At 44.6% G+C, this 15,387-nt stretch overlaps 1 protein-coding gene across 12 annotated transcripts in view; it reads left to right on the forward strand.

Annotated features, from left to right (window-relative positions):
• The window catches only part of RUBCN (rubicon autophagy regulator), a 63,900-nt gene extending 49,201 nt beyond the window's left edge, over positions 1-14,699 (forward strand). For all 12 annotated transcript variants that reach the window (XM_082392277.1, XM_082392283.1, XM_082392282.1 and 9 more), the window contains 9 exons: positions 5,837-5,897; positions 6,423-6,555; positions 7,213-7,358; positions 8,432-8,496; positions 8,984-9,222; positions 9,766-9,827; positions 10,284-10,437; positions 11,566-11,659; positions 11,888-14,699. In XM_082392277.1, coding sequence (XP_082248403.1) covers positions 5,837-5,897; positions 6,423-6,555; positions 7,213-7,358; positions 8,432-8,496; positions 8,984-9,222; positions 9,766-9,827; positions 10,284-10,437; positions 11,566-11,659; positions 11,888-12,066 — 1,133 coding nt within the window. In that variant the 3' untranslated portion in view covers positions 12,067-14,699. The remainder of the gene's footprint in view (positions 1-5,836; positions 5,898-6,422; positions 6,556-7,212; positions 7,359-8,431; positions 8,497-8,983; positions 9,223-9,765; positions 9,828-10,283; positions 10,438-11,565; positions 11,660-11,887) is intronic.
• Positions 14,700-15,387: the final 688 nt, after the last annotated feature.

Raw genomic sequence — 15,387 nt, forward strand, 5'->3', positions numbered from 1 at the left:
TTAATTTTAACGGTTAATATTGTCAGCCACTAGAGTTTGAAATAATTATATGTATAAGATTAAATTAAGATTTAGAGAAATAAAAGTAATTAGGTACCTTTTACTTTACTCCTGAACTGTTGTAATTTATTCTAACATAGTCTTCTCTTGCTTGAGAAGTAACAATCATAAGTCATTTTTTTTTTTAGTTTGGTTTTTTTTGGCCATGCCACATGGCTTGAGGGATCTTAGTTCCCTGACCAGGGATCGAACCCAGGCAGTGAAAGCGCTGAGTCCTAACCACTGGACTGCTAGGGAATTACCCTAAGTCACTTTTAAACTGGCTTCTGATGTGTTTACAACCAGAATCCTTTGCATGTGCATTTACTGACTGTCAGGTACTTCTTGGTTAGAGCATAGTCAGTCTGCTTTAACCATAAGGCATACTTTTATTTGGTCTTCCTAGTATCCTTTCTTCCCCCATTTTGGGAGCTTTAAAGCGTTTTCTATACACCAAGAATATGAAATATTTTTCAACTAAAGTACTACTTTTTCTCATGATCCACAATCCCAACACATTTTGAGGGCTTGGAGGGAAAGCAATCAGAACAACCCTCTCTCCAAAGTAGTGACTTGTTTGACTTTCTTTCTACACACAGATTCCCGATTATGAAAGCATAATTTTTTTTAACATCTTTATTTGAGTATAATTGCTTTACAATGGTGTGTTAGTTTCTGCTTTATAACAAAGTGAATCAGTTATACATATACATATATCCCCATATCTCTTCCTTCTTGCGTCTCCCTCCCTCCCACTCTCCCTGTCCCCCCCCTCTAGGTGGTCACGAAGCACTGAGCTGATCTCCCTGTGCTATGCAGCTGCTTCTCATTAGCTATCGGTTTTACATTTGGTAGTGTATATATGTCCATGCCACTCTCTCACTTTGTCCCAGCTTACCCTTCCGCCTCCCCGTGTCCTCAAGTCCATTCTCTAGTAGGTCTGCATCTTTATTCCCGTCTTGCCCCTAGGTTCTTCATGACCATTTTTTTTTTTTTTTAGATTCCATATATATGTGTTAGCATACGGTATTTGTTTTTCTCTGAAAGCATACTTTACAATTCATCTTTCTCTACTGTAGGTTTCTTTATTGCTTTCTGTTCTTTTTCATTTGTTTCTGGTCTTTAATGAAGTTTATTACTGGGGACCAAATTCTTTCTAACAAGTGTTGGTATACTTCTCATTAGCAGGCTTCTTGATCATGTCCAGAGGCTTACAGATGCTTTTCTTTTTGATCACCTTAAGTAATATATGCTATTGAAGAATCTCTTGGGATTCTATCAGAGGAAGGTTATCAGAATCTATAACACCCATGGAAAAATTACTTAAGCATCGTAGTATCAACATCATCTACGATAACTACTCTGCATAATTGTAATACTTTGCTTAATGTAATCATTTTTCTTAGATCCTAATTCAGCAAGTAGACCTTATGGGGTAGGAGTGTTTATGAAGGAAATAGTTTTGAAGGTTACTTCCTCCTCACAGTAAAGTGGATGTAAACTTGTGATCATAGCTTATTCATAGAAAGCTTTGTATTCATTAACATCTATTCCCTTTTTAAAAAACAGTTTTACTGAGGAATAATTGGACTTCAAAATCTACCCACTTTAAGTGTACAACTCACTAAATTTGAGTAAATTTACCAAGTTGTCAACCATCACCGTAATCTACTTTCAGAACATCTTCGTCACCCCAGTAAGATCCCTCACGCCCATTTATAGTTAATTTACATTTCCACCCCAAGCCCCGGTCCACCACTAATCTTTATATCTCTATAGATTTGTCTTTTCTGGACATTTCATGTAAATGCAGTCACACAATATGTGATCTTTTGTGTCTGGCTTCTTTCACTTCATCTGTATCTTCTGATGGTGTCTGCCAAATTGATATGATATCATTCATGGGCTCCCAATTCCAGACAGTCTTTTCAGCTTCTCTGGTTTTAGGATTTTGTTGTTGTTGTTTTCCTCCCTTCATCCTTTCCCTCTACAACTTCATCAATTCTTCTTTATCCTCCTTCTTCTAGAATTTCAATCTCTGCATTTATGTACCTAGCCAGGGTCCAGTCAGGAGACAGAAACCACATGATAACTTGAATAGTGAAAATTTAATATAAAGAATTATTAACTCTGATGGGGGATTGAAGTAATGGGAGACTGGCTCATAAGGAGTAAAGAAAACTCTAGCGAATACAGGAATAGCAGATATAGGCAGCAGTCACCATCCCTAGGGCTGAGATAGAGCCCCCAGGGGAGGAGCAAATGTAGAAGAGGGCCATACCCCGAGGCTGCAATCCAGACCTCCTTGCTCACTGGATGGTGGAGTTCTCTGAAGGTGCAGAACTGCCCTGAGAGAATGTCCGGGCATGTTGTCCATGAGGGGTGCCATGCCAACAGCCCTCTTCAGGAAACCTTCTCTGGGGTGCGGGAGGAGACTGCCCCCAGGGGGTGCTGTGCCTCAGAACTCAAGGGGTGCTGGGGGAAGTGGTTCATGGGAGGGGCCAGGCCTGCGGCACCGGCTCGGAAGCTTTCCCAGAGGTCCAAGGGAAGCCGCTTATGAGAAGTACCACCAGTGGCGCTCTGCTGCAAAGCTTCCTGAAGCCATGCTTACCCTGGGGAAAGTCACTTGCACCACAGGAGTCCGCTTACGGGAGCGCACCAGCAGCCAGACAAACCCCTTCCTCCTCCAGTGTCCCTCCAGCGCCCTCTACTGGCGAAGCTGAACATTGTGCCAGCTGGCAAAAGATCAGTGTTTTCAAGTCCAGCTCCATTATCACAGAGCAGACAAAAAGAAGGTCAGGTTGGGAGCTGAAAGGCAATAAATTGAAAACTGGCACAATATATAAAGAGGAAAGTTCATGAACTATATTTTGGGAAAGTTTTAAAATTATATCCAATTCAAGGTAATCTGTTGCTCCTCCCCACCCTCACTCTTTTAATAAATTGTTTTCTCCTTCTAAGGCAAGAGTAATTGTGGTTCTCCATTTTAAAGTGTTTCCTCTTGAGTCAGCAGTTACAGAACATTCATTAGAGTTGGATTTCTGGATGTGTTGGGTATCCTCTTATGTGCTAAGAGGAAAACAGGATGCAAACCAACATCAAATTGGCCAGTAAATTCTGAAGTTGACTCTATTCTTGTGCCTCACTTATTTTGTTTAAAAATGTGCAGATTTTGCTAGGGTACCAAGGTTTTAACCAGTTCTTCCCTGATCATCCCAATACCGGTGTCTGGACATGCAAAAATTCTTCTTATAACCTGTCATTATTTTTGTTGTTGTTGTTGTTTGTCTTTATATTTTTGAACTTTTACCAGTCAGAAGTAATAGCCTTATCCTATCTAAAGCATCAGAAGCATTTGAAGTCAGTTCTTGTTAAAGAATTGATAAAAAGTTTCATAATTATGTTAACTTCCATTTGGAAGGAGTGCTTCTCAGACTTCTTTCTCAAGTGCTCTCATTTGGGGTACATTTAATCCATTCAGTTGAGTAGCTTTCTTCTGTCTCTTTACTCCTTAATTATCCTAGACCCTGGTCTACTTTTATCCAGATCCTCAACTAGTGTTCCAACCACATTAACCTAATCATCTGCTTGTACTGACTAGAGAGTGAGCAGTATGCAACAGAGAGGCCTAGTACCCACAAGGCCTTCATGGTACTGACCAGTGACAGCTGTCATGTCCCTTTTGATATCAGGCGCTGCCTCTCCCTCTCCACTCTTGGGGTAAGATCCTCGCTTCCAAACCCGTGTAGTCTTCTGCACTCTTGGAAATATTCATGATTAGCTAGGACGTCGCTGCATCTCTGGTAAAAAAGAAGAAACATGATAAAGTATGACTTGACTTTATTTTCCAAAGAGGAGAGAGTGTTATTTTTTCTCTCAAAGAAAAGAAGACTTCCTCTCTATGAGGCTGAAGAACTGCTGAATAGTTTTTATGAAGACAGCGGTTTTCAGCAACCATGAATTGTCAACCGCCTCTCCTCTCTGGCGTGCCATGTTTTCTTTAGTAGCCTGGCCCTCAAGTAACCATGTCGGTTAGCTCTTTATTCAAGATATCTGTCTAAGATTTTTGTCTCGTTTTTCCTTTTCTATCACTCCTAAACAGGCTGAAATTTGCTTTTTGCTTTCAGCCAATTTTTTATTTAGGAAGTATTTTTTGGAAACCTATTATGTACAAAAAGCTCTTTGAGGATTTTAAGGACAAGGCAAGACTTAGGTATGATCCAAGGCAATTTAGTGTTACTCAAATCAACGTTGCAAACCCAATGGTCTATGAAGGTCTACTGTTGCCTAGAGTATTTTTTTCTCTTCTAGCACTATTTAGAATAGAATACAGAACTAGCAGTGTATTGGGAACTGGATTTGAGTGGCGCAAATTCAGACAGAGTATATGATATACATGAACTTCTTTGTTAAATAAAATCGGATTTGTTATTTGCTAGTCAAAGATTTTGCTGCTATCTTAAGTTTTTCTATGCTTAGAGAGCATATGAAAACTGAGAGATTTCAGTTCTTTTCTCTTACTTGTGTTTATAGCTTTGAAGACATTGATTTTTCAGGAATATTATTTGAGAATATGCTGTTATACAGAGCACTGTGTTAAGTATTTCAGGGCCAAACAGAAGAATTAGACACGATCTCATTTCCTCACACCGAGATATTATAATCTAGTGGTACACACAAACGTATATGTATACAGAGGAAACATGAAGAACAATTGAGCTACTCATGGCCAAGTGCAGAGTGATGTCATGTAAGCTTAGCACTCTATTGAGGGGCTTAAATGCAGTAGATTGATCATTGTGTAGGTTTAATTAGGAAAAGGTCTTTTCACTAGGCATCAAAGGAAGTGAGGGATGAGACTTATCAGAACAGTCTTGTTTTCATGACTTGAATAGGCAGTATCTGCCTTTCTTGAACATGACTGCCATGTTTCACATTCTCCCCATTAAAAATATTTGGGTAGGTGAGGTCTCTAGAGATTCAGGCATATCATTATTAGAAATCCTTTTCAAAATTCTTTCTTGGAAATAGACTTTTGGAAAGTCTGCCATAGTTTCCTATAATTATGTTTGAGAGTTCTTTAGTAAAGATCATGTTGAATAGCTCCATGAAAATTTGTTGTTTACCAGGCATCTCCAGGGAGTTGCCAAACCATAGAGAAGTTCTTTTTTTCCCCTGTGCCACCAGACAGGAAGGGAGTCTTTCCGTGAAACTTTGTTAAGGACATGGAAGACTTCTCACATTCAGTGGGTAATAGCAATAGTGGTCAGATGTTAGAAGCAAAGTTTCAATTCCACATACATTTAATGAGTAACCTCTATGACCTAAATTCTGTGTTAGGTACTGATTCTGGTATAAAAAAAAGAGCTAGATAGAGTTCTTGACTCTGAGAGTTTATCATTTAAGAGCACTTGAGATTTAGAGAATGAGAGAAATTGTAGTAATTTGTTGCTGCTTGGTAGAGAGTGTGTCCCTGTTTGCCTTAGGATGCTTCGTTTTCTCCTTCACTGCTTTGCACTAAATGTGAATTTGTGTTTCCACCTGGATTTGTAGCCACTTTGACCTTCTCAATGCTATGCATAATGTCACCAATTCAGTCTGTTGTGACTTGAACAGAGCCAAACTATAAATTGTATGTAAAGCTTCACCTGGACTCTGCTCCTTATCCTGCATAGAATGTAGCACCTAGCTGCTGCCCTCAGTGCTTAGCTGGCAATAGCTTGGACTGCTTTCCATTATTATCCCTTACCTCCTCCCTTTCCATTTCCTGCTCCCCTTAACTCTTGTTTGCATTTAGATGCTGACATCAGAAGGAGCACACCCTCAAACAACAAATCATTTGTTTCCTCCCAGTCCTTGTAAGTACTTTTTTTTTTTTTTTTAATAAAACTTCGGGATATGTGGAGAAACAAACCCAGGTCTTGGGATATGAATGGGAAGGCCATGGGATGAAGCCATCTGAATTTCACAAAGAGGCAAGGTTAATGTGACAGGCCTGCCTGATGGTGGTGAGTCCAGGGAAGAGAGCAGAAGATCATGGGATCAAACAGGCTAGGCTCTGGTGGAGGCAAAGCTCGCAGTGTGGATTGTTGCTTCTCTGCGAACTCTGATTGTACCAGATTTGAAAGAATTCTTAACCAGCAGTGCCATGAATGCTAGTAAGTGGGATTTGAGCCTAAGTCTTAGAACTATGTGTGAGCCTGTGTATTTTGCTCTATACTCACATGTCTGAGCATGATGAGAAAGGAAGCTGAGTGGACTGGGGCTGCTGTGAGTGTTCTCTCAGTCCATAAATCACTGTGTATGGTATCGAGTCCTGAAGTTAGGGCTCCCATCCTCCTGTCTTTTCTCCATGCTCAGTCTTCCTTGACTCTCTATTTCAGCTCTCACTGCTTCCTACACTCCACGTCTGCTGAGGCAGTGGCCATGGGGCTCCTGAAGCAGTTTGAGGGGATGCAGCTCCCAGCCGCCTCAGAGCTAGAGTGGCTCGTTCCAGAGCACGACGCCCCTCAGAAGGTAGATTCTTCAAGTCTTTTTCTCCACCCAGCGTCCAGCCCCAGGAGGCTGTGAGCCTTTCTGATATTGTTCTCCTTTATTACACGTCTCCAGTTTAGCATGAGCCTCCGTGTTTCCTTCCTTACTTTTAGAAGCCATTCATTACAAATGTGTGGCATGGATAAATGAAGGAATGCGTGCACGCTTGCCTAGGTTTTCCCTAGCCATCGTCAGGATAGGAGATAACAAACGGCTCCTTCACTGTCCTTATTCCATATGACTGCTCACTAGACCCGGGGGCAGCACTCCTGTGTTGTGACCGCCTTGAGACACTGGAAAAGTGAACTATTCAGGTTCTTTGCTCTGCAGTTGAATAAGGCATGAAGCACCCTGGCACACCAAGGGTCCAGGGCTGGGTTCAGGGACAGCATTATCAAGGAGTGCCACCACACTGGGATGCTGTTTCTGTTCCTTTTGATTCTTGGAACCCAAGGCCCTCACTTCTAGTAGCCTGGTGCCTTATCATTTATCTCGAGGGCCAAGTTTCCCTGAAGCCCTTGCTTATGGTGTTCCTGAAATGGCTTTCATTAATTATGCTTCTGCCATGGCCAGAAGGGTCAAGCATATGTATTCCCCCAGATTGTCCCTGGTGGATTACCCTTTGCTTTTCTCCTGCAGCTCCTGCCCATCCCTGACTCACTGCCCATCTCACCAGATGACGGGCAGCATGCTGACATCTACAAGCTACGTATTCGTGTTCGAGGCAACCTGGAGTGGGCCCCACCCCGGCCTCAGATAATTTTTAATGTTCATCCAGCCCCAACGTGAGTAGTCAGTGGCCGTGCCCTTTGGCAAACAGATACATTCTCTCTGGATTGTCAGAGCCTTCTCTTTACCCTATTGTCCCTACTTGCAGCTGTACCTCCCATACAATTCTAAAAGGCAGAGGGAGAGGGTTATCTACTTGTCTGCGAGTTGTTTTTTTTTTAAAAAATATTTATTTATTTAGGCTGCGCCAGGTCTTAGTTTCAGTATGCATACTCTTAGTTGTGGCATGCATGTGGGATCTAGTTCCCCGACCAGGGATCGAACCCGGGCCCCCTGCATTGGGAGCACAGAGTCTTACCCACTGGACCACCAGGGAAGTCCCTTGTCTGCGAGTTTTACTCTTAGTCCTCCCATTCCTTCCCAGAGCTAACCAGAAATGAGGTCCTTTTTTTTTTTTTTTTTAATTTATTTATTTATGGCTGTGTTGGGTCTTCATTTCTGTGCGAGGGCTTTCTCTAGTTGTGGCAAGTGGGGGCTACTCTTCATCACGGTGCGCGGGCCTCTCACTATCGCGGCCTCTCTTGTCGCGGAGCATGGGCTCCAGACGCGCAGGCTCAGTAATTGTGGCTCATGGGCTCAGCTGCTCTGCGGCATGTGGGATCTTCCCAGACCAGGGCTCGAACCCGTGTCCCCTGCATTGGCAGGCAGATTCCCAACCACTGCGCCACCAGGGAAGCCCCAGAAATGAGGTCTTTTATCACTGGCCTCCCAACCTGTTGCCTTCCTCCCAGTAGTTTTATGAACTTCTTGTTTTTTTTCCTCAAGATGGATGGATGCTCTTCTTTCCTTTTGTTCTCTCCTCTTTACTATTTCTCATCTCTTACGTTTGAACAGAAAGTGTGGTTCATTACTGGGGAGAGTCACTGCCTAGACCTAAATTCTAACCTTACAATCCTTGGTTTAAATTGGTTCTCCCAATAGGCTCATTTTGTCCAATTCTAAAAAAATAGGTGAATTCCCCTGTCTTCCCATCCTTATGGGAACCCTATATTTGTATCCCCATCCTTTACATCTCAGAGACCTCATGCAGCTGGTATCTGCCAATCCCCTCTCCTTCCCGTTTCCTCAGGAGGAAAATCGCTGTGGCCAAGCAGAATTACCGCTGTGCAGGATGTGGCATCCGGAGTGACCCTGGTGAGCGTCTTCTCTGACCCCCCGCAGCCTCCAAGGGCTTTACCCTGTCATACACCTGGGCGAGGGAGCTGGTCAGAGAAGTAGTAAGAGGAGGTGATAGAGCAGAATTGGGAAAAGGGAAAGAAGAGGCCTGGAGGACGGAAAGGGGTGGTACTAGGCAACAGTACTGGTAATCAGAGGGAAATGATTTCTAGGAGCCCATTACCAGGATTGTGTACTGGAGAACATTGTGTACTCTCAGCCAGGTTCCTGGAGGCTGGATCTTACCAACTCTGGCAGCACTTGTTTCCTCAGCGGCCTCCAGGCTGGGACACGGAAACCACAGGCCCCACTATGTGGGTTTCTGGCAGCTTTGGGAGCTCAAACAGAGGTGGCCGGAGCCCACTGGCCATCCCTTCCTCCTCTTTCAAAAGGAGCAGCAGGGCTGCCTCACCAGCTTATAGATGGGAAAGCCACCTCTGACCTTTTGACTTTCCGGTTTTTTCAGATTACATCAAGCGGCTGCGGTACTGCGAGTACTTGGGCAAGTACTTCTGTCAGTGCTGCCACGAGAATGCCCAGATGGTTATCCCCAGCCGAGTTCTGCGCAAGTGGGACTTCAGCAAGTACTACGTCAGCAATTTCTCCAAGGACCTGCTCATTAAGATCTGGAACGATCCTCTCTTCAATGTGCAGGACATCAACAGTGCCCTCTATAGGAAGGTCAAGCTGCTCAATCAAGTCCGGGTACGACCCTTGAAAAGGTCACGTCACAGATTACCCTCCGTTCATAGAGGTTTGCCAAGATCACCACACTCCTCTTTGTCGCTGGGGTGGAGCTGTAACCATCTCATCATTCTCACTTTCTCTGCGTACTTTCTCATGCCATTTTCGAGGTATCTGTCTAGTTAGAGTCTCGAACCTGGCAAGGCAGCTTGAAAGCTATAGATAACACTTAATGGCAAAAGCAGGATTTCTCCCTTCCCTGAAAATATTACTGAACGGAGAATAGGGTGTCGGGTCGGAAGTTCAGATTCTGGATTTCTCAGCAGCTCCCAGCTATGTATGTGATTTGGGAAGACTGACCTAGCAGAGGGCCCTTCCCTGACTGGGGGTGCCTTTGAAGCGAGTTGTTGAGTTACGGGTATAGAGAACAGTCTGGCTCTGGCTGCCTCGTGCAAAGCCTCCAGACGCGCAGGGTTTAAAGGCACTGGCCTTTCTAACGGTGGTTTCTCTCCTCTTTACACCCCTCTGACTCCCCACCTACCACCACAATGCCGTTCTCTTCAGCTGCTGCGGGTCCAGCTGTGTCACATGAAGAACATGTTCAAGACATGCCGACTGGCCAAAGAGTAAGTCTTGTGTGGAGGCCAGAGGCCTCTGGCTGAGCTAATGTCTCTGAAAGAAACATGTCCCAGCAGTTGGCCCTTGTTATGTGAAGCAGGAGAGTAGGGGGATCTTGCAGAAAATTCCAGAAATGGTAAATGAGAAGCCTACAGCAGTAACTCTGTCTGTGTCCCTCTCTCTGGAAGGGGAGATATGGTTATTCTACCCAGGGCAGGCCCACCACTCCTTGCAAGCTGACATGCATCACTGCAGAAGGGCCTAAAAGTCACTTCTGCCCTCCAGACACCTGGTGGTGTGGAGGATTGAGGTGGCCTGGGCTGGCTGAATGTTACCCACCCTCATTACTCTGCCTAGGATGCTTTTCTTCCCTATCCTGCTTCTGGATAGAAATCCTTCTACTCTGATGTGCCACACAAAGTGTACGTTCTCCGCTCCCACCCACTTCCCCTCATTTCCTGCAGGCTTCTGGACTCCTTTGACACAGTTCCAGGCCACCTGACAGAGGATCTCCACCTGTACTCGCTGAATGACCTGACTGCAGCCAGGAAGGGAGAGCTGGGGCCCCGGCTCGCTGACCTCACCAAGGCGGGGGCTGCCCATGTAGAGCGATGCATGGTAAGAAACTCACTTTAGCATGTGGCTGGGCCCTTGCTTAGGGATACCGAGAGTAGCGTGCATCCAGGGTTCTTGCCATTTAGTTCCAGGAAGTTGAATTGGCTTGTCAACACTGTGAGAAAAACTGGACAGGATTGCTCTTCCCTGGGTTGGTGAACAGCTAAATCATCCAGCTCTAAGGAACCTAGAATTAGAAGAGGATTTGGTGCTGGCATTTCTCCTGGGAAACGGGCAGGACTAAGCAGGCCTTCACTAAAGAATTGTCATGATGTGAGAGGAGGACCCTGGATTAGATTCTGGAGAGGGACTGGGTCTTGGCTTTATCATTTTCAATCACTGTGATCAAAGGAAATACTTTGCCCTCTCCGAGGTAAGCCTCAATTTTCTTGTCTCTAAAATGAAGATAATGATTAATACCCACTGTCCTTTCCTCTCAGTATTTTTGAGGATTGATGAAATAATTTACATGAAAGCATTGTGTAAACCTAAGTATTCTGTAGATGCAAGTTATCATTGTTCTTGATGTATCCAACATACCAGAAATTCATAAATTCCATATTTAGAATTTCCCGTCTTAGAATATGTCCAGTTTGTGTTCCTGTAACAGTCCCAGAATTAGAGCTTAAAATGGGGCATATGTAGAAGTCCCGTGTAGCAGGGGGCATTGGAAAGACTTCACTGTAACCTGACTCGAGGCTGGGTGTTATTTTGGAGAACTGGCCTTGCCTTTACATTTTACCTTAATTGGTTGTGTTTCCTATTTCAAAATAAAATCATTACCCAGGCTGGAATTTTGACTTTAGGAAGCCCTTTGTGGCATCGTTCCTTCCTTCTTTTCATCTCTTCTTTGAGAACCACTCTCATGGCTGGAGTTTCTCAAACTCATGCCTCTCTTGTCTTCACCTTAAAGCTTTGTCTAACACTGCCTGGCAACACTGCCCAACCCTGGCCCCAGTTTGGCCATCATGCTAAGTCCAGCCTGGGTCTCTTTCCTGAAGGTGGGAGAACACCTTAGAGTCCCTCAAGACTTATTTATATTTTGCTCCTCCCCTCGCTTGTGTTCACCCTCTTGGCCAGTTCCTGTGGTGTGCTTTGCCTCATTTTGCTGCCTGTGTCTTTCCTCTCCAGCTCTGCCAAGCCAAGGGCTTCATCTGTGAGTTCTGTCAGAATGCGGATGACATCATCTTTCCCTTTGAGCTCCATAAGTGCCGGACCTGTGAAGGTGAGGGCTGGTGCCCGGTGTGGGGTGGGCAAACAAGACAGAACACGAGGCTCGTGTATTTCCCATCAGCCACCCCTATTAGTAAGAGTTTGGTTTGGTTCAGCAGCTCCCTGTGTTTCCCCACAGGTGCACCAAGTCGTGGTGTGAGAAGGGTTACGGCAGCGACTTGCTTCCAGTTCGAGATAATACAAATTGTTCTTTTCTCTCTCCCCTTCCCAACTTGAATAGAGTGTAAAGCATGTTACCATAAAGCTTGTTTCAAGTCTGGAAGCTGTCCCCGCTGTGAGCGGCTGCAGGCCCGGCGAGAGTTGCTGGCCAAGCAGAGCCTGGAGTCCTACATGTCAGACTATGAGGAGGAACCCACCGAGGCCTTGGCCCTGGAGGCCGCCGTCCTGGAGACCACCTGAAGAAAGCACGTAAAGCACTCTTTCTAGGGGCTAGGGTCACACATAGTGCAGAACTGAGCCACCTTTTTAAGGACTTTACCCACTTGGTTTTTTTTTTTTAATTATTGTCATCATTATTAATTTTTACGACCTGTCTAATGTCCATGTACAGTCAACCTTATTTAGGTTGGTGGGGTCCAGTCTGTTGTGACAATTTATAGGTACCAAGTATTTCCATCAAAACTGACACATGGGTCCCTAAGTGAAGCTTCTAGTGCCTCTGTCAGGGGAATGGACAGGGAGACCCAATTCTTCCGACATCCATGGCCTTCTCCACTTGGACCAGATCTGGTTTCAGCTGCATCTCAAGTATCATTTCCAGTTTTATTTTGTTGTAATTCTGGAGCTTCTGAGCCAGGCCTTTCTCAGCGAACTCACTTCTCCTTTGCTGCTGAAACAGGATGATGGAGTTTTCTCTCTCCCAGTCCTGGAATAGGGTCAGACTGTGCCCTGAGGAGAAGCAGCAGAGAATGGGACTACATCGTGGGCATTCTTATTTAGGTGTTTTTGAGGCCATAAAAACAGCGTTATTGCTACCTTAGAATTTTCAGAGACCTCAAGGAAGCAGTCATGACTTCCTTGTTTGAAATATTCTAGGCATAGATGATGTCACAGGCTGACTTTCTTTATCTACCCTGGGGGACTTGACACAAAGAACAGAACTGATACTTAGACCAGGCCCATTTCTAGCATAAGTAACGCTACAACTCTGTTATTTAAGGAGCATTTATTCAGTCAGAGGGGCTGTTGGCCTCCTCTTAGGTGATCAGGTCCCTTTTAGTCAACATAGCTCTGGTGCAGTTTTGATCTTTCAAGCTCAGGCAAGTCCCTGATGCCATCCTAAATTGAGGACAGAAGCCCCATCCACCATTTTATCAGTGGGTCTCTTGCCACTGTGTCCTCTGTTAGGTTGTCAGTGTGGTTCTGAGTAGAAGCCTGGCCCAACTCCATGCTCTCCCTCTGCTCCTGAAGCACAGCTGGGACCCTCCCTGGTGGCTGATCTCTTGCCTTAGTTTCTTTTGTCAAAGTTGAGGAAAAAGCTTCCTGCTATTAGTGGTGTCAGACAACTTGACAGTTTGTGGATGTGAGCGTGAACGTTCCCGTGTTCTTGGGATAACAAGAGCCTTTGTGCCAATTATGCACTTAACTCTTTAGCCTGGTGATATTCATATGTTCACTCATCCTTTTCTTATTACTAACTTTAACACACACACACACACACACACACACACACACCCTTTTTTAATGTGTGTTTTGATGGGAAAAGTTTTTGCTGGGACCGAGTATATGTTTGTCATATTCTTTAAGTTGCTGTACTTCCTGACCTGTATGTAAAACACTGGTCAGGATCACTGCTCTGAGGGCTGGCAGCTCTGTGAACTAAAGCCCAGAGCATTTTTGTTTTGGGACTGACTTCTTCCTGGGTACCTGTCTTTCCATAGTTGGTTGCTCGTAGGAAAAACTTGCTGTGGGCGCTGCCCCAGGAAGCTGAACAGAAAGTTGCACATGGTTGGTGGAAGCTGATGAGTGCCTGAGTTGGAGGCAACCAGGAGTCTCACAGGAAGTCGAAGGGGCAGTAAAGTAACAGCCAGAGCTGAGGCTCCACCAGGACAAGAGGGAGCAGGGAGGAATTGACCTCTGGTGTTGGTCCCTCTGCTTCAAACTTGGGATCTGAAGGCTACTTCAGGCTGTTCTCCCTTCAGTTCACGGGTGGGGCGGAGGGGCTGTGAAGGCCAAGGCCTCCAGCTCAGCCCAGTTTTGAAGGGCAGACTAGAAGCTCCCTTGTCCTTCAAGGAGCTTTGGGAATGACCCTATGAAACTCAAGTCTCACTGAGGATTAGGCCTCAGATTCAGACTAAGGGCTTTGTGAAGATGGTGAGCTCTACTTCCACTTTTGGTTTAAATTACAAATCTAGCTCCTTACTCCAAGTCACTACACTGGAGGAGAGATATACTCTCATTATTGTCGTGTGCGTTTCATATAGCATAGGATCAAAGGATGGAAGATGCTGACATTGTTTCTGAAGCTGAGCTCAACAGTCTCACCCTCCTGGTTTTTCACCACCTCTCTCACCTCATCCCTTTAGGTTGCATATCTGTTTTAGTGACCCTGACACTGTGCTGTCATCACTGTCCAAATACCCATTTATTTATTTATTTGAGAGTAGGGGGAGAGAGGAGAGAGGATGGGATTTTTTGAAAGCACTTTGCAACTTATCAGTATCTGAAAATCCCTGCTGTTGTGGGGAGAAGCTTTGAATGCACTGAAGAGAGTTCCTTCTGAATGAAATGGGAAGGAAGAAGTGTTTTTTTCTATAAATAAAGGGAAAAAGAAGTTTGCTTACAAGGTGGAGACAGATTTAAGACATAGCAGAACAGTGGAAGGCAAATATTTTCCACTTAAATGAGGCTGTTACTGACTTTCTCTGCCAAAGCTTTAGAGCTTCTGTTGAATTAACATAAAAGGAGCAAGAGTCTAAATGGAGATGTTCTTGGGTGTGTACAACTCGTGTTCCGAACTAGGTTTCTACCTGTTATAATTCATACACAGCCTAACAGTTCATTGTCATCGTTAATAAACTAAGGAAATGAAATTCTGCCTTTTATTTGCCTGCCTTGACTATCAGGAACTGGTATGGGGTGTCTACTATAAAGCAGGCATGTCTGAAAATTCAGGAAGTTTCTGTGTATTAATGCAAAGAAAACTGGACCTTACAAGTCAGGAAAAATGGATTGGAATGCTTTGTCACTGACTTGCTGTGTGACCTTGAGCAGATCACTTCACCTCTCTAGATTTCTATGTCTTCGTGTATGAAGCACTTTGTGGCACTTTCCAGTGCACGGGGTGTGCCCCCTACCTGTCCCCTTGGTGTAGCTGTCGCTTAAAGCAGGGTAAATCTTCCTCTCCGCAACATATGAATTGTCTTAGATGTTTCAGTTCCCACTTCTGTGAACAACCAGCTCTGAGTTTCTCTTTTATGCTCCTGGCCCGCTGGAGCTCCAGCTCTACCCTGCAACTTTCTGAACACTTCCTCCTTCGATGTCCCTTGCTCAGCTCCAACCAGTATGTCTAAAACCAATATAAGTATCATATTTCCCCAAACCTAACCATTAGTCACCCCGGTTTGAAATTTTAGTTTCTTCCTCTCTGAGTCAGCTGGCACTTTTGGCTGGGAAAGCATTATCTCCTTCCCCACCCACTGTCATCAAGTCATGTTGATTTTTCTCTTTAAAGTAAATGTATCTCATTCCTTTTCTACCACTAGCACACAAATTCAGCTT

This window comes from Balaenoptera borealis (genome assembly GCF_965194805.1).
Source record: "Balaenoptera borealis genome assembly, chromosome: 5".
In the NCBI taxonomy this organism is placed as follows: Eukaryota; Metazoa; Chordata; class Mammalia; order Artiodactyla; family Balaenopteridae; genus Balaenoptera; species Balaenoptera borealis.